The following is an 18,935-nucleotide window of genomic DNA, read 5'->3' as shown; positions in this document are numbered from 1 at the left end:
CTCACTGTTATTGGCCAATAATAATCCCAACTCATTTAATCACCAATAATAATCTGAACTATTCATTTTTATTTGTAAAATACTCCCACGTTAAAAAAACACTAACTAGGTTAAAATATTGCTGATATGGCTTAATATGTGTGGATTGACGTGGCTGGTTAACGTCTTACCTGTGTGTATAAAATGATTATCAGCCTCATTTGCACACACAATCGCACTCTCCTTCAAAACCCTAATTCTACAAATTGGGCAAATTCAGTCGATTGTGTGTGCAAATGAGGCTGATAATCATTTTATACACATGTAAGATGTTAACCAGCCACGTCAGTCCACATATGTTAAGCCACATCAGCAATATTTTAACTTAGTGTTTTTTTTAACGTGGGAGTATTTTACAAACAAAAGTGAATAGTTCGGATTATTATTGGTGATTAAATGAGTTGGGATTATTATTGGCCAATAACAATGAGTTAGGATTATTTATTTCCAATTTGCCTTGTTTTTAGAGTAAATATTTCATTTTTACTTGTGGTTTCGTCTTTACAAAATTATTGCGATTTTCGTCTATCAAAATTTCGTCATCAGGAATGAAAATGGCACCCAAGGGACGAAAGCTGTAAAAGTGGTTAAACCTCAGGAACGAAAATGAAAATTTACTCTTGTTATTATTTAACGTCCCATTCAGCCCGGTCACCTGGTCACCTGAATACACCCAATCACCCATAGGCAAAAGGCCACTTATCGTTATCAATTACTGTGAAAACCCATCAATTACAGAGGAAACTCATAGCCAGTAGGCCCACTTTGGTAAAACCTGGGTTACATATGACATTTTGTTACGGGTGAAACTCCGACCGACGACCTCCTCTAGAGAAAGTCACTAAGTACATTAATGTTGTTAAGTTGATATAAAATAATTATGTTTACTCTTGTTACTAAGAAAAATATATAAACTAAATAAACCGAATCGAGTAAAGCACATGAATAGTCTATCCGGTCGGTTATTATTTTTTCTCTCTTATTCATTCATAACCACTTTTAAAATATTAAAAAAAAAAATTATGAGCGGAGTGTTTCCCATATATTTACAGATAAACAGTAACATTTTCATATATTTTCACTCTCCTCTACTCACAACCACTCACAATTATTTTCTTATAATATAAGTTTTTTCACTCACATAAATATAAGAAATCTATTGTGAATGCTCTTACATTTTTATTTTTATTTTTGTTGGATGGCAACGCTAGCTCCTACTCTATTACTCCAATAAACCTAAATTAATCACCTTTGCCCAGATTTAAACCGGAGATCTCACCTCTAAAAGACATGTGCCTTTACCAAGTGGGTTAACCCCAACATCAGTAAAAAAAATATTGCTCACTTTTTATTATCAATTATGCACTAGGGTGCTGCATATTAATGCATCAGTTTTTGAATGCTTTTTTTAAAATTTAATGTGACACATGTACTATACTTGCAAGTAACTAAAACTATTTAACAATAATAATTAACTTGAGATACGAAGTAATAATATAAACTTTCAATATTAATTTGAAATTTGAAATGTTAGGAGTTAAACTAACAAAGATAAGTAAAGCTTTGGTGAATGATCTACGATTGCAAACCATGTATACCCATCAGTCATGTACATGTTACATTTTCGTAAATGTTGGCTGATAGACCATGGCAAATACTCTTTGATGTTGAACTGAAAATAGCTACCAAGAATGTAGATGTAGCTTTCTTAAACACTTTTGAACATGTTTCAAAAAAGTATGTACTAACGTTAAATAATAGACATGACCATTTTGTTTGGTATGTTTTATAAGGTTTTCTAAAACGAAATATGCAAATGCGGCGTATCGCGCGAACACAAACACTAGTTGATTAATGATTAGAAAAAGGCCATATCTAACATCCAGGGGCGGACCTATGGTGTTACAAGGGGTAACCCCAGATGCCCCTTGACGCTCTGACAGTAGTGTAAATTTTGGAAAATTTGACTTTTTTCCGATTTCGTTACCCAATTTTTTTTTTGAAACGTTATCCATATGCGGATTTTCTAGATCCGCCACTGCTAAAATCAACACCAACCACTACCTCCTGTCAACAACATCATGTTCCATTGGAGAGTAGTGAAACTTTATTGAACCCTTTCATTTTTCTACTATATAGACAAACTGTTACCGGATTCAAAAGTTTTGCATGATAATCATAACAACTACCAACGGATCAAATCAAGTAATCAACCAAATCTTATTTATTTATTTATTTATTTATTTCAAAAAAACAAGAATAGTTATCAGTGTTCTGCAGCTGAGGGCAATGGAACAACATAATCAACAACCATCTCACTCTCGATAAAATCCTTCACTTTCGATTTATGCAGCTCTGCATCCGAATCAATAGCTTCCAAATCAGGATAAACAACGATCACGCCAATAGAGTACCCTTTGGACATTTCATTAGGTAAACTCTCACCAACACTTATCTCTTCAGTCCTTTTAAACTGACCTTTAAGCTCTTCCACCAACTTACCTTTCTCATGTTCAACCAAATCCTCCTTTAACTTCAATAACGTAACTCTCATCGCAGATCCTGGCTTCAGCGAATCGCGACTACCATCGGATAAAAAGTCAACAACCATGAAGTCATCAAGTAATGGCTGTGTATTCTTGAGGACGCTTAGGTGCTCCGGATGTTGGTTGTACGCTTGCAAGTCATCCGTTGACCTGTAACGACAGTGGATTATGTGACTGAAGTTTGGTGAAGTGGAGGTAGACCGGAGGATTTTTCCTACACTGAGATGGAGTGTGAAGTTGAGTGAAATCAATCCGTTGACTTCATTTATCATGGTCTCGACTTTGGTAGAGTCAGCGTCGGGTTTGACGCTGAGGAGGACGATGTGTTCGACAATTTGATGGTGTGCAGACATTCTGGTAACTGCAATCAGATGGTGAGTGTGTCTGAATAGTGAATATTGATCATGTTATGTTCACTATTTATTTCCATGTAAAGTATAAACTTAGGCTGGCTATTGGATTTTTTTTTTATTGGGACAGTTCACCTAATGTTTAAATAATTAAATTTTTAATTACTTAACAAACAAATAGTCAAATGCAAATATTTAAAGTTTGGCCGGCAGCCACCACTATTTTTATAACTAATTGGAATCTTTAAAGCATGATTTTGTAGTGTTCTATCTTGTTTATATTATTAGTGTATTGTTTTATACTTTAGTCATGAATCTAGAAAATGAGCTAGAGGAAAATGAAATTGAGGGCTACTTACCTACAACCTTTAAATTGTTAAAGTATCAATCAGCATTTTTAATAAATTATCGATGTATATATGTTTTTTGTATTTAAATATCTTGTTATTAAGGTTGTATTATATCCCGTGGCGGATCTAGAAGAAAGATTCAGGATATCCCAATTTTTTTATCGTATGTTCATACAATGTAATGAAAAAAACACGATAATAAATAAAGTTAAACAAATACCTAATACATTTCCCATCTTTGGCTTTTTAAAGCTTGAAATTGAGCCGTTACTTTATTAAATGTTTCTCTTTTGACAAAACAAACTAGAGCATTGTTAAAATAGTCATCACTCATTCGATTACGTAAATTCATCTTGACAAGCTTTAGTTTAGAAAAATATCTTTCAACGGTTGTGGTTGCAACGGGTAAAACCAACGCTGACTTCAATATCTGATTAAACCAAAGGAAAAGTGAAGATAGAAAAATACAATTTACACATAAACCCTAAAATCAAAACTGAACAAGATAGAAAAAACTAGAAAGAATACCTTTGCACATACCCTATGGACATAAACTGTTATGGATTGAAACCATTGCAAGGTATGGGACTTGTCCAATATCGGTTGTATGGGCAATCAATGTGGGGTTTATATACTAAATGGGCTCTCTCACCCACCAGACTAGTCTTTTGGGTTGAATTCTCTCGTTTGGTACCCCAAGGTATGTGACTTGTCCAATTGTTCCCACCTAAAGTGTAGCTTAAATAATTAGTTTCCTACATTTTAATTCTCGTCTTGTTATATGTTTATCTGAGTTTTACTTGTAATCAGAGAATTGCCCTTCTCGAATCGGGCCGACTTAATGATCATGATCTTGAGGGAAATGAATCAAATGCACAGTCCTCATCCTGGATCTTTTATTACATTAAGAATAGTGTCGCTTATAAAATTCGTTGCATAGGATGACTATTAGGATATAGAGAAGGATCGTATTTATGTAGCGTATTTAAATTCATACCAAGGATTGTATTTGATCTAGCTTGTTTAGAAATATAATGCTTCAAAATCTTCGCTGCAGAAAGAAGCTTTGAAGGATCTTTAACTAGGCAACTCGCAGTCATCTGGTTAAAAGACTTTAGACAGAAAACAAAACCAGAAAAGTGTCAAATGACATGTTTACAAAAAGGGTCAATAAAAACAGCACAGGTCACCTTGTCCCTCTCATAATCGAGACCAGGAGGTGCATTTTGTAAGGTCATTAGCAAAACCGACAAGGGTATAAGTATATTAATTATCAAACGATGAATGGGCACTAAAAATTACCACAGAAAGGTAAGCTGACCCAAAGCAAGGCTTGACAACAAAATTTCAAAATATATTAAAACTGCAACTCCGCCACAATCTGTATGTAATAGTCGTATTTTCCAAACACAATACATAATGGTGATAATTGAGACGGGTTGTTCCAAGAATCTCTCTTTTGGATAACATAAAGATGGGAATATTTTCATAAGGTATATCATAAGTAGGGTAACTAATTCACCTCTGATGATAGTTAAAAAGGATATAACATGAAGTGTGAATGTAGTTTTTATGTATTGTGAATTTACGTAGCTATTTCAAATGTGGATTTTTTAGGTGACATATGCTTTTTTCTCATAGAGTTTATTTTTGTGATCATAAGGCCTGTGTTTGGTTTTAAGAACATGACACCCATATATATGGGATTGCTATATAAATATTATTAGTTTTGAAAGTTTTTAAAATGCTAATCCAAACTTCTTATTTAACTATTTAACTATTAACGAATAAAAAAAAATAATAAGTTTTGAACAAGCATGTAAATCTTGTTAATTTCGTATTTTATAGTCATGTTGGCTGACTTTTATCCTTCATCACCTTTCACCGACTATTCTTTCAATATCAACATCACAACAAATATTTTCCTTATCTCTTGTAACAAACTAGCGAAACAAATGGATCTAAGGATCACAGTCTAGTTTATCGATAGGCTATTTTCAAGCTCAGAAACCAACCTTAAAGTCAGTGACATCGCATCTCTTCGTACCACTTGTGTGTTTTGCTCAAAACAATCACCAGCGCGCCACCATAAACGAAGTCCGACGACTTTGCATCACGACAACCAGCATTCCGTTCGACCCAACTTAACGGTCCCTGAATAATCGATCGTCTCCGTTCATGTCATTGAGCCAATTTCGTTTGCCTGTTCTAAGCGGCAGCGGACCTCCGACGTATTGTTAGAAGATATTTGTTGAATCTCTATTACTTGGTCTACTATCTCTCTCTAAGGTACCGGTGTTAGTTCTTTTCAAATATCACTTCTTAAGAACCTTGTTTTAAAATCTGTTGATTCGTGTTCATGATCGACGCATCAGGCTGTCACTTTAACTCAGTTCCGATTGATAGTTCGATAGCTCTAGTCGGTTGTCTTCGATAAACTCCCATCAGTTACTAAGGTAATTATCTACTCCGTCTACGATTAATTGGTTCGAATATGTGTCAGTGACCTTGATTTGTTCCGGCGACCGAACCGTTTTTTTTAGAAAATTAATACGTACGTTGTTTCCGTTCTTTCGTACCTATGTTTTTAGTGTTTTTGATTGAACAAAGGTTCGTGATCGAGTTAACTGTGTGTGTATTTGGTCGTGGTGTGTGTGTGTGTCATGTGTGTTGTTTTGTGTTGTGTGCTTGGTTTATGTTGTGTGTGTTATGCTTGGTGTAATATGTGTCTGTGTTTGGAAAAATGCTTGGGAAGAAGGCAACATGCACGATTATTATTATTTTATATATGTTTATGATTTTGAGTAACCTACTTCAATCCCCACAATGTACATGGCTTCATAAACACTTAATATTAAAAAAAAAATAAAGTTTATTTAACTTCAAGCACTTTTGATGTTTTAGAATTTTTATATATGAATCCTAAATTACCCTACTACATGGGAATTTCTATAAGCTAAAATATACGTGTATACTTATTATATAAACTTATGGAGCATATTATATTTGGAAATAAAATGTTAATAAACTCAAACTTAAACCTTGGTCGCCGGGAAATTTAAAGGAACGAATCTATTAACGGGATTAAATTATTATAAAACTAACTCGGGTTGTAACGGGATTATAGGTTTTTGATTGTTTAAGGACGACTAAATTCTTTTGATTTGGTTTGCTTGCTAATAAGGTACGGATTCTATTTCTTTTACATCATAGTATAATTTTATTCAATCCGTTACTTTGTAGTACGGATATTTTCGTTGGTTGTTTCAGTTCGTATTGTTATATGATTAGTCTTTATTGTAGCATGCAATAGACCTTAGATTTTGTGCTCATTATTGCATGTTCCCTTTTAGACTTATGTCACGATTCATTTATTCTGATACGGCTTTGTACTCTGTCACCCGAGCAATTATAAGACTTGTCGTTGGGGCGTCAACGACATGGCACTTATCGTGACGGTGCGTAACTAAAGTTCACGGCGTTTCTAGTTTGTGCTTGTGTAGCACATGGCCCCTAGAGGCGAATAGATCGATCTTAGCTCTGACTCCTGACTCCTGTTGAGATGGAATAATGTTTGTACGCCTACACGCACCATCTCGGCGCATGGACTATAGCCATGCATGCTTCTGTTTAGGCTCGTGGGTGCTTCTATATTACGTGACTTGTTTTATTATTATATGTGGTCACGTATGTCTTGTCTCTGTTATGATATGTTTATATGCATCTGGTTATGTTCAGTATCTGTTATCTGTTCAGTATAAGTTTTGGGATTCAAGTTATATAAGTATTTGTTTCAGTACGAAAATCTAGACTTGTTTAACGTCAGTACCGTTCATGTTTCTGTCCGCATGTTTGTCTTACTTTTACTGTTGATTTCTCCGTTACTGGGCAACTTTTTGGCTCAGCCGTAGTTTCTTTCTTGTGTTTGTCTTATGTGTTTGACAGGTAATTTGGGAAAACGTGGGGAATAAGTGAAGAGTGTATTGAAGATAAAGATTTATTTTTATTTCGGTAATGTAATGAAAATGTAATTAGGATCTTTTGTTTTAAACTTTATGGATTGGTTTTAGTTTTGATATCTCTATGAGTGACACGTCAGCCTGTTTCAGGTTGGGGTGTTACAATTATGGTATCAGAGCAAAGGCTCTTTCCTGTAGAAAACTTAAACCATAATAACTAAACCTGTGAGGTAACGGGTAGACGTTGGGTTAGGGTTTCGACTTTCGCTCGATCTTGAACTCGACACTTTTTGGGTTTTAGAGCTACCTGTTTAAGAGATTTATGTCGTTAACTATTACTAGCATATTATGTGCTTTCTTCGTGTTGGATAATAAAACCTTTCAATCATCATTGCAATTTCATTTTCAAGTTCTAAAATAAAACGAAACTTGGTGGACGACATGATTTTCGTGGGTACGATATGGAACGAATTCGACTACGTGCCACAAGGATCTTGCTATCATACGCACTTCTAGAGGTGTTTCACATTAGTTATATATTCTAGCATAATCGACACATATTCTTTAGTTATTATCTCATGAATTTTTCGAGTTAATGCATTTGACTATGTTTCATTTATCGTCATTTTTTTTTCTTCTCTCTACAATTGGATAGATCATTGAGATGCATGATAAGAGGACCGTTAGGGCACTTATGTAAGGTAATTGACAATTATGGTCGCGAACATAATCGTGAATTACAGGTACATATGTGTGCTTTTGGACTCCTATTGTGTAGATTAGTATATACCTGAATTTGTTTTGTCTTAGCATTCTAAATCTCACTTTACTTGTTTTGTTATTTCTGAATTTGAATTTGTTTTGTATGCGTCTTTTGACTGTCTCAGAACTTCACAGTTTAGTATGTTTCATATATAAGTATACGATGTTTAAAATTCGTTTCGTAACTGTTATATCTAATTTTGCTCATCATCCATACTTTAACAATTTCGAGGACGAAAATTTTTTTTAGTGGGTAAAATTGTAATATTCGAAAATAAAAGTTATATTTTTTTATAATAAAACGAATAAAAAGATCTACATAGAATTGGATAATCAGTTCTTAGATTATTTGTCTAAAACTTTTGATAATTAAGTGTGTATGTATGTGTTATCACTTTTATCTGATATGTATTTGAAGTCCTTGTCCACTGCTTTAGAATATCTTCTAGTTAAATTTGCTCTTTTTAAAGATACTTGTTTTGATTTGATTTAGTATCCGTTTATTTGCCATCTCAGAAACTCCGTATCTTAGTATGTATGATGTCTAAAGGTTTGCTAGGTGTAAAGTCTATTCCGTGTCCGTTATGTGTGAAATTGTTCGTTTTCGTTCTTAGAAATTTCGAGGACGAAATATTTTTTTTAGAAGGGTAGAATTGTAATAGTCGTATTTTCCAAACACAATACATAATACCAGCCATCATGTGTGATATGTACGGATTTGAAAAACCAAAACACAAATTTAATCCAAGGTTATTTTAAACTAAAAGTTACAAACAAGAGTAGATGAATAGGTATCAGTGTTCTGCAGCATATGGCAATGGAACCACATAATCAACGACAATCTCACTCTCGATAAGATCCTTCACTTCCGATTCATGCAGTGCTGCATCCGAATCAATAGCCTCCAAATCAGGATAAAAAGCGATCACGCCAATAGAGTACCCCTTGGACATTTCATTAGCTAAACTCTCACCAACACTTATATCATCAGTCCTTTTAAACTGACTTTTAAGTTCTTCAACCAACTTCCCTTTATCATGTTCAACCAAATTCTCCTTTAACTTCAATAATGTGACTCTCATCACAGATCCTGGCTTTAGCGAATCGCAGCCACCGTCAGATAAGAAGTCAACAACTATGAAGTCATCAAGTAATGGCTGTGCATTCTTGAGAACCCTTAGGTGCTCCGGATGTTGGTTGTACGCCTGCAAGTCATCCGTTGACCTGAAACGACAGTGAACGATGTGACTGAAGTTTGGTGAAGTAGAGGTACACCGAATGATTTTTCCTACACTAAGATGGAGTGTGAAGTTGAGTGAAGCCAACGCGTTGACTTCGTTTATCATGGTCTCGACTTTGGTAGAGTCAACATCAGGTTTGAAACTGAGGAGGACGATGTGTTCGACAATATGGTGGTCTGCAGACATTCTGGTAGTGATCTTAACAATCAAATGATGAGTGTGTTGAGAGTACTCATCATGTGATGTTTACTATTTATTTCTACGTAAACTTGGGTTGCTGTTCAAAAAATAAAATAAAATGGGGCCGGCTCCTGCAGGGGCGATGCTTTGAAGGGGCCGGGATGGGGCCCCCGAACTTTTCGGCTAGTAGTGTTATATATGTAGTTTTCGTATAGAAATTTTTTGGTATATATTTTTTCGACTCGCCGTTCTATAGAAATTTTTGGTATATACGTTTTCGACCCTCCCGTAAAAAATTTCAAGCTTAGCCACTGGGCTCCTGGATATTTTAATTGAGACAACTAACCTCATGTTTGAATAATTAACAAACAAACACACATGGTTTTGTTTGGCCGGCTGTACCATTGTCTCTTTGTGCTTTATAAGTAACTGGAATCTTTAAAACATATGCTTCTTGTAGTGTTAGGTCTTGTTTTATTTATTTATTTATTTATTAGTGTATGCTTTCATACATATGCATGATTGCATGAATCTAGAAGATGAGCTGGAGGAAACTGAAATTGAGGACTTCTCAATTACAAACTTTAGTGTCAAAAATGTACTGCCCGCTTGCGGTATGCGCATATAATGTATATATGTGTGGGCGCTTGCAGGGGCGTAGTATTTAAGGGGCCGGGAGGGGCGCCCGACCCCCCGAACTTTTCACTCAGTAGTGTTGTGCATGTAGTTTTTGTATAGAAATTTTTGGGTATATACGTTTTCGACCCCCCGGTTCTATAGAAATTTTTGGGTATATACGTTTTCGACCCCCCTGACGAAAACTTCAAGCTTTGCCACTGGGCGCTTGGGGGGCAAAAGTAAAAGTGCACTACTTTTAACGTTATTTTACTAATTTCGTGAAAACACCGTTAAAAGAGGGGGATGGTTGATCACGCATAGCCGACAGACAATGGGGGTACATGCACTAATCGGCATTTGTCTCAATTGCTAAGTGTTATGTGCCTTATGTCCAATGTTTGATACAAAACTACTATCGAGCTGGAGTCTCACTGGAAGCAGTCTCTCTATTCCTACGGGGTAGAGGTAAGGTTGTCTACATCTTACCCTCCCTAGACCCTACCTTAGCTTTGCTAATTGTGAGATTTACTTAGTATAATGATGATGATGAGTGTCAAAAATGTATGCATTTTTCAGAGGTTTTTTAAATTTAAATAATATTTACAGGTATTGAATGGGAACAACAGGAAATAGTTTCATTGTTCACTACTGATGGATGGGCTTGTTCAAATGGGAGGATCAACGTGACAACGTGTCTCTTCATCAAAAGTGTACAAGCCTTTCGTTACTTGTCACAATCATGCTGTTTTTGCAATTTGTTTAATGCCGTAAAACACTAAATCGAAGTTGAACAACATATGATGTTGTCTTGCCATAAGTTTTTATTAGGGTACCGACATAAATCCATAATCTTAACCGTGTTCAGTCCTAATTGCATATTTTGTGATATGTTGGTAGAGGTGGCGAAATGGGGTGGATAGAATAGGTAGTCCTTTGGTAAAGGTCGAATCACATCGGGTTTACACTTCTATTTTGATCACTTAAAACATTTTTCTAAAACACCCTGATCCAAATTGAACCTTTTTTTTACTCGGCCCATTATGACCTGTCACCCGATTTATTCGGCCCATTGTGACCTGTCACCTGATCCACCTATTTTGCCTGGCTTAATCCTAACCATAATGTTTGGAACCATTAACGGTGTTATTGGCACTCCCTCGAGACTAAAACATTTTCATGGAGAAACTTCAAACTGGTTTAATTATAAGCGATTGGGGCCAAGGAAGGTCGAAACGAGTTAAACAGATTAAAGGTCATCAAATAAAGTATTTTCAATGCATAAAACATCTTCAATCATTTTATTCAAAACATTAACTATTATTAAACCACTATAGTTTGTGTAATCAAATTTAAAACAAGTCGTTATTTACTAGAAAAGGTTAAAATGTCTGCACAAACACGGTTTTGACTTTTAAGTCAACCCATTCTAGCAAGTTCAAATTTACCTGTTTACCCGACCCACTCACTTTGCTACCTCTAGGTCAAGAAACACACACTGGAAACAAACTGTTGTATACTTGGTAGATGTGGTGACTGTATGTGGAAACAAAAGTAACCAAGATGGCCAAAATAGAATTTAAATTATGTAAAGAGTGAATTTCAAGGATTGTCCTTTATCTTTATACCAATTTTCAGACGTTGTCCTTTATGTTTAAAATTGACGAGTTTTGTCCTTTATGTTTTCATATCATACACGTTTTGTCCTTTAGGCCTAACCCAGTTAGTTTTTTTCAGTTAAATTTGGTCATATGCTTTGCACATGAGAGCATTTTTGTTAGTTCAAAGGTAAGTTTTACAGCTCAAAGCTTCTGCAACCTTTGAATTGACAAAAATGCCCTCATGTGCAAAGCACATGACCAAATTTAACTGAAAAAACTAACTGGGTTAGGCCTAAAGGACAAAACGTGTATGATATGAAAACATAAAGGACAAAACTCGTCAATTTTAAACATAAAGGACAGCGCCTGAAAATTGGTATAAATATAAAGGACAATCCTTGAAATTTATGTAATTTGGCCTTTAGAAAAGATGTGTGATAAGTAAAATGATTCTATGGTGTAAATTACTTACGATAAGTGAACCATCCTATCATTTTCTCTTAAATAAACAAAACTTATACAATTTAATTCTACAAAGAAAATACGATTACAAAATTATGGTTGAAAAAAAAGAAGCAAACCTCAAAGTTCAACTTTGGCAGATTTTGACTTTGGTTGTGTGAAGGTGGCCTTCTTTGCTTTCCACCATTTCTGCAACTTAAAAGCCATTTTAGTTGCATGTTTCTTTGTTGCTTCACCAACATTTTTTATTCCTTTTGTGATCTTTTGCTTCCAGTCCACTTTCTTGCTATTGTTTTCTTTTTCCCTCAAAATCTTTCCCTTAGAAACCAAAATATTCACATATTAGCCACAATTTCTTTGAAGATAATCATGACTATTTTTAGAGATCAAGGTTGAATAATAGGTCAAAGCTGCTAATTTTTAGCTCCTTGTGTCCATTTTTAATCATATTACTAATGCATCACAAGATTATATTAAATATTTCGAAGCCACCAAGTGTTCAATTTTTTTTGTTAAGATCACCTACTGAAACTCCTTTACAAGTCACCGAAGTACGTATGCGGTTTTATTAACACAATTCCATCAAAAGAAACGCATTGGATCAATAATATGCCCTTAATTTTCTAGAAAAAGACAACAATTTTTAACATATAAAATGTAGACACCTCATCAAAGGTAACTTTAATTTGTCTTTTAAAAAATCAAAACATCCGACATGTTTTTGGTTGGAACTAGTATCAATAAAACCACATATGCACTTGGGTAGACTATAAGATAATTTCAATGAATTTAAGAGGTTGTAAACTGGGGAACCCATTTGACCTTACATCTCGAATGGTTTATACGAGAGTTCTTTTAATAAAATCTCCAAGCTTTCACTTTAGTCCCATTTTAGTCATTGTACCTTTTTATAATACAGTTGATTAATAAAAAAGGTACTTTTTCCACCGTTTGGATAATTATATGGACTTTTTGTACCGTTTGGGTTAACATGTGGTATTGCCATAGTAGGTTGTCTTAGAAATACCCTTTTGGAACGAGGTTAAAGTAGGTTTTTGGCTCTTTAGGGGGGTAGGGGTGCTCCACTTTCCATCACTCACCACACCCAATCATGTTCCGCCATGTCATCGAACTTGGTTCCATCACTAGTGATGGATTTTAGTGGAAATGCCCATCACTCACCACACCCAACAATTTCCCTCACATTCTGCAACTTTTCACGCGTCATGGCCATCACGAGTGATGAGTTTAACGAGTGATGGAATTTGGTGGCGGCGGTGTTCCACACTACTCCACCAGTGATGGAAGCTCCATAATGTTGCGCCCCGACCCCCCTTAGTAATCCAACTCCTTATATATGTCAAAAGTCTCTTCCCATCCACATGACTATGACAAGACAAAGTGAAAATACATTTGTATATAGCGTAAAACCCATTTTTAATATGAACTACTGGGCCCAATATAGATTTCAAAGATGGCATAAATCCACCAAGTCGTAAAAAATTGGTCGAAGTTGCCATTTCAAGATTCCTAAATTCTTACCAAATTTGAAGGGATTGATTGTTCTTCTTCATCATCCTCATCATCAGCATCTTCATCATCAATGCCTTTTCCACTCATTAACTCTTCTCTTGAGTACATTTTCATGCCAGGTGCTCCTGGCATACCCTCCATTGATTTCAACATCTTTTCCATTTCCGCCTCTTTAGCTGACTTTGGGACAAAAACTTCCCCAGGCTCACGACCCTGAATTTTACACGATAAATAAATAAAGCTGTTAACGAAACACAATATCAAATATAATTAAAGTAAGGTCATTAAATAATACAAACTCAAATATTTAAAGTAAGATTTAGTAATCCAATATTATATGATTAGCCAAGGGAGGGAGGAACAAGATTTGCCATTAAATCGATACATTGATTTTTGGGATATTAGATTTAAATAACCCCAACTTTCACCATTTGGCCGATAACACTCTCAACTTACGAATTGTACCACACCACGCCCAACTTTCAACTTATTTTCCTCTGGCACTCCCAAACTGACTGAACCCTAACACAGTTACGCTCTGTTCCCGAGTTAACTTAACAAGGGAAAAGAAAAGAAAGTAAAAGTGAGAAAGGAAAGGAAAAGAAAGGGAAAAAAGATGTCTTTCCTCCCATTTCCTTCCAAATGGGAAGGAAAGAAAAGCTAGAGAATTTAGCCTAGTTTTCCTTTCATTTCATTTTCTTTCTTTTCCTTCCTTAAATGAAACTTGGGAACACGACATGTTTTATTTTCCTTTCTTTTCCTTCCTTAACACTGTGTTCCCGAGTTAAGTTAAAGAGAGAAAAGAAATGATTCTTTGATTTTCTTTTCTATTCTCTCCGGTTCTTTCCAAATTGGAAAGATTAATTTTAGACAAAAAATCTCTCAGTTTCTCTTCTTTTCTCTCTTTTAATGAAACTCTGGAACACAACTAAAAATTATTTCTTTCCAAATCTTTTCTTTACTCTCATTTAATGAAACTCGGGAACATAGCGTAAATGAAACTCTGGAAGACAAAATGTTTTTACTTTCTTTTTGTTTCTTTTCCTTTCCTTCCATTAGTAAACTCTTGAACACAATGTTAGTTTTTTGCTGATGTGGCATCTGACGTGGCATCTGACATGGTTTTTCGCTGACGTGGCATCTAATGTGTCACTTGTTCAGTGACGACGAGGCATCTGACGTCAGCCAACTGGGTTAGGGTTTAGTTAGTTTGGGAGTGCCGGAGAAAAATAAGTTGAAAGTTGAGAGTGTTGTGGTACAAATCGAAAGTTGGGAGTGCTATCGGCCAATTGGTGAAAGTTGGGGTTATTTCCAATATCCCTTGATTTTTAACACTTTTAACAATGCAAATATGTCCCAACACCAGTTAAAGTAGAAAATATAATTACTATGGAATTTGTGACAAGTTCTATTTCAGAGACGATTTTCGTATATTAAAAAACATTTGGACATGTGATAGATAGTCAAGCCACTTACCTTAATTCTTGTCATACATTGTAATCATCATGGAATGAGAAGCATACTCGTATTATAGAAAGACTTACCTTAGGAACTGGTGGTGGCTTGGTATTACATGCTTTACACTGTGTTCCAGAGTTTACTAACAGAAGGAAAGGAAAAGAAACAAAGAGAAAGTAAAAATATTTTGTGTTCCCGAGTTTCATTTAAGGAAGGAAAAGAAAGGAAAATAAAACATGTCGTGTTCCCGAGTTTCATTTAAGGAAGGAAAAGAAAGGAAGTGACAAGAAAACTAGGCTAAATTCTTTAATTTTTCTTTCCTTCCGATTTGGGAGGAAACGGTGGGAAAGACATCTTTTTTTTTCCTTTCTCGTCCTTTCCTTTCTCACTTTTGCTTTCTTTTCTTAGCCCTCATTAAGTTAACTCGGGAACAGAGCGTTAGTGAGATCTTTGCATAGGAATTTAACCAAAGAACTCAACATAGGCTTCTTTTTGTAAATATACTCTGCAACATCTGTGTCATAGTATCCTATAACCTATAACAATCATCAAAGTATTAAAACTTATACCATTTAAAAGTAACAAGAACATTACAATATAAACTAGTGTTTGGATATCTATCAAGTACACAGTCTTACATGAAAATCAAGGGTGGGGTGTTAAGATTGCTTATTTAAACAGCTTATGCTAATGAGCAAAAGCAGGTATTCAGCTTACTGTAAAGTGAAAACGACTTATTTCACCATACGCGTGCCTGTAAACTTGTATTTTTGAATCCACTAGAGCTGTAATTGAGCCGAGTCCAGCTGAGCCAGGCTGGGCTTGAGCTCGAACTTAAATGAGCCAGCTCGGCTCGATTATTTTTCCGAGCTGAAAAGTCGAGCTCGAGCTCGGCTCATAAAAACTTTGAGCCAGCTCGAGGCAGATTATTAATTTATTTTTTATTTTGTTTACAAGTATAGATAACATAAAAAACAAAAAAAAAAAAAATTAACACACATTTCTAAAATACATATATACACACACACATACATACGAGCCATCGACTCAAGCCACGAGCTGAGCACCCCTGGCTCGAGCTCGGCTCGATTACAAAACGAGCTGGCTCGAGCTCGGCTCGATTACAAAACGAGCTGGCTCGGCTCAGCTCGAAAACAAACGAGCTTTTTTCGAGCTTTTAGGGGAGGGGGGTGGTTCACTAGTGATAGAATTTATCACTCACAAGCACCAATCAAGTTCCGCCATGTCATCGACCATTTTTCCATCACTCACAACCTTTTTTAGTGGGGGTGGTCATCACTCATCACCACACCCAACAATTTCCCCCCAACCAACAAATACCCTCACAAAACAAAACATTAACGCGTGATGGAGATAACGAAAACCGGATTGCGTTAATGTATCACGCGTTTTAGTTTGTACCGGCGGTCGGAATAACGCGTGGAAAACCGGATTGCGTTATGGAATAACGCACGAGCCCGAGTGGCCTTATCGAGAGAGTTTCAAGCGAACCTCGAGCCACGAGCTTTATGAGCACCCCTAGAATCCACTATAAATAATCAGTTTGAAATAAGTGATCTCAAAGCTGTTTATTGAAAACAGCTTATTTTCAGTCTCATATAAGTAGATAGGCATATACATGTTTTTTCATCCAAACGCTTTAAAGTGCTTGTCTGTTTTAGAAAACCGTAATGAGCATATAAGTTGTATAAATGAGCTATAATCCCAAACAACCCTAACTTTATGAGATTCAATCTAAGCTTCCTAATCAGGAAAAAATAAACAGTGAAGTAAAAAAGTAAACAAATTGTTACCTCTTGACAAGCTCGTTCAATGGTTTTGCATTCTGAACCACATTGTCCTTCAGAATCTTGTTCAACAAGCTGCAAGTGGACCAGATCAAAAGATAAGATACCAGCCAAAGAATCAAACAATGTTCCATTTGTTTATACTTTATGCCAATTTCCAGCTACAATTAAATCTATCACTCACACCAAACAAATTTCAACGTCTACATTCTTGATTCTACTTTTATATACATGAAAAACAGTGATTCAAACATGTAATATTCTCGTGTTATGCTACCATTGGGCCAAAAGCAAAAGGCATATAATTGTAAAAATGCTATGGTACCAATGGTCCTCTCAACTTTGTAAGCCCGTATTCCTTTCTCCTAGCAATAAGTAGGCAAGTTTTATTCGCATCATCATATAACTTGGACCACATATGAAATTTATTGAATGGCATAATTTGCCAAAATTTAGTACTAGACCTAATTGTTTACCGGCTCACTTCTCACATGGCAGCACTTCAAAGAATATTATCAGTGACTCAAACATGTAATATTCTCAAGTTGCGCTATGCTACCAAAGGTCTTCTCAATTCAGTAAGCCTGCATTCGTTTCTCTTAGCGATAGGTAGGCAATATTTGAATCCATATTCCGTATTCGTTTTATTCACAGCATCATATAAGTTGGACCACAAAATGAAATTATTCAATGGCATAACTTACCAGAATTTAGTACTAGACCTAACTGTTCACTATCTCACTTCTCACATGGCATTACATCATCGTGATCATCTCATTGAATATTATCAAGTAAACCTAATCATATTCCAGTTTTACACACTTTGTGATTAACAGGAAAGAATAACTGAAATCAAGTGAACAATTACCTCCAATGGCATAACTTACCAGAATTTAGTACTAGACCTAACTGTTCACTATCTCACTTCTCACATGGCATTACATCATCGTGATCATCTCATTGGATATTATCAAGTAAACCTAATCATATTCCAGTTTTACACACTTTGTGATTAACAGGAAAGAATAACTGAAATCAAGTGAACAATTACCTCCAATCTATCACCTTTCTCAACAATATCAATTTTCAGCATCCAGTCAGCTTCTCTCTTCTTCAAATTGCATACATTCTCCGAAATTTCGATCACATCATACTCTGAGATCTGATACCAAATCAAAAAACAACAATCACACTTACAGATACTAACAGAATCCACATGCTATATGTTTAATTGTTCATTCCTCCATTACTGTGATGAAAACTGTTCTCGATCGATAACGTAACTATCACGTCACTTATAATCGTCAAACTACAAATGATTTGAAATATTCGAACGAAAATCGGATAGGAAATTAAAAACAACAATCACATATACAGGTACTAACAGAATCCACATACCAGATGTTTAACTGTTCATTCCTCAATTACTACGATGAAACCGATCTCAACTGATAACGTAACAATCACGTCACTTACAAATCACCGAACTATAAACATTTTCGAAACTTTTGAACGAAAATCGGATACGAAATTGAAATACAACAATCACAAAAACAAATACTAATAGAATCCACTTGCTAATCGTTTATTCCTACATTACTACGATGAAAACCGTTCTCAATTGATGACGTCACAATAACATCACTTATGAATCATCAGCTATAAACAAATTTGAAATATCTGAAACAAAATCGGATAGATACTGACCTTTTTCGGAGAGATCTGATCCTGTTTATCTCGAATTTGTTCGTGTAATTCCTTCGCGAGCTTCTCGCATACTTGACATTTGATGAAAGGAATGTCATCTTTACGAGCAATTCCAGCTGGTTTTGAACAATATGAGATTTGAATCCATGATGAGCATAATAATAAAGTGAAAAATAATGAATTAAACATCACTTTTCGATCGAATTTCACCATTACTGTGAGTGTGTGTGGAAGATCCAAGAGAGTTGTAGTAGTTGCAGGAAGAAACAGCAGTTGGAGAGTGTTGAGTTTGGTGTAATTAATTGGACGAAATTGCCCTTTGAG

General features: G+C 35.4%; 2 protein-coding genes and 1 long non-coding RNA gene across 4 annotated transcripts; 1 reads left to right on the top strand and 2 right to left on the bottom strand.

Annotated features, from left to right (window-relative positions):
- Window positions 1–2,305: 2,305 nt before the first annotated feature.
- LOC110896226 (stress-response A/B barrel domain-containing protein DABB1) lies at window positions 2,306–2,938 on the bottom strand. Its single transcript, XM_022143690.1, has one exon. It carries the CDS (start codon window positions 2,936–2,938, stop codon window positions 2,306–2,308), a length of 633 nt encoding a protein of 210 aa, XP_021999382.1.
- Window positions 2,939–5,198: 2,260 nt separating this feature from the next.
- LOC110893778 lies at window positions 5,199–10,913 on the top strand. The gene is made up of 4 exons (XR_002565959.2): window positions 5,199–5,574; window positions 5,661–5,741; window positions 6,413–6,469; window positions 10,652–10,913. It is a non-coding gene; the product is annotated as an uncharacterized LOC110893778 (long non-coding RNA).
- Window positions 8,724–18,887, bottom strand: LOC110893777. 2 transcript variants are annotated; one of them, XM_035980713.1, is made up of 8 exons: window positions 18,612–18,887; window positions 17,956–18,066; window positions 16,911–16,979; window positions 15,538–15,632; window positions 15,183–15,219; window positions 13,648–13,851; window positions 12,225–12,423; window positions 8,724–9,230 (listed from the first exon to the last, which is right to left on the bottom strand). In XM_035980713.1, exons 1-7 carry the CDS (start codon window positions 18,822–18,824, stop codon window positions 12,226–12,228), a joined length of 927 nt encoding a protein of 308 aa, XP_035836606.1. In that variant the 5' UTR covers window positions 18,825–18,887; the 3' UTR covers window positions 8,724–9,230; window position 12,225. The 2 variants fall into 2 exon arrangements, with proteins under 2 accessions (XP_035836606.1, XP_035836605.1); XM_035980712.1 differs by lacking the exon at window positions 8,724–9,230 and having other exon boundaries at window positions 12,082–12,423.
- Between the last annotated feature and the right edge of the window lie 48 nt (window positions 18,888–18,935).

This window comes from Helianthus annuus, chromosome 12 (assembly GCF_002127325.2).
Source record: "Helianthus annuus cultivar XRQ/B chromosome 12, HanXRQr2.0-SUNRISE, whole genome shotgun sequence".
NCBI lineage: Eukaryota > Viridiplantae > Streptophyta > Magnoliopsida > Asterales > Asteraceae > Helianthus > Helianthus annuus.
This window is presented reverse-complemented; position numbering and strand designations above follow the sequence as displayed.

Coding starts and splice junctions, on each gene's coding strand:
- LOC110893777 (XM_035980713.1), bottom strand. CDS start 18,824: ATGGTGAAATTCGATCGAAAAGTGATGTTTAATTCATTATTTTTCACT. Junction 16,980..17,955: donor AGAAAGGTGATAGATTGGAG/GTAATTGTTCAC, acceptor GTCCACTTGCAG/CTTGTTGAACAAGATTCTGA. Junction 15,633..16,910: donor TTGAACGAGCTTGTCAAGAG/GTAACAATTTGT, acceptor TGATTGTTATAG/GTTATAGGATACTATGACAC.
- LOC110896226 (XM_022143690.1), bottom strand. CDS start 2,938: ATGTCTGCACACCATCAAATTGTCGAACACATCGTCCTCCTCAGCGTC.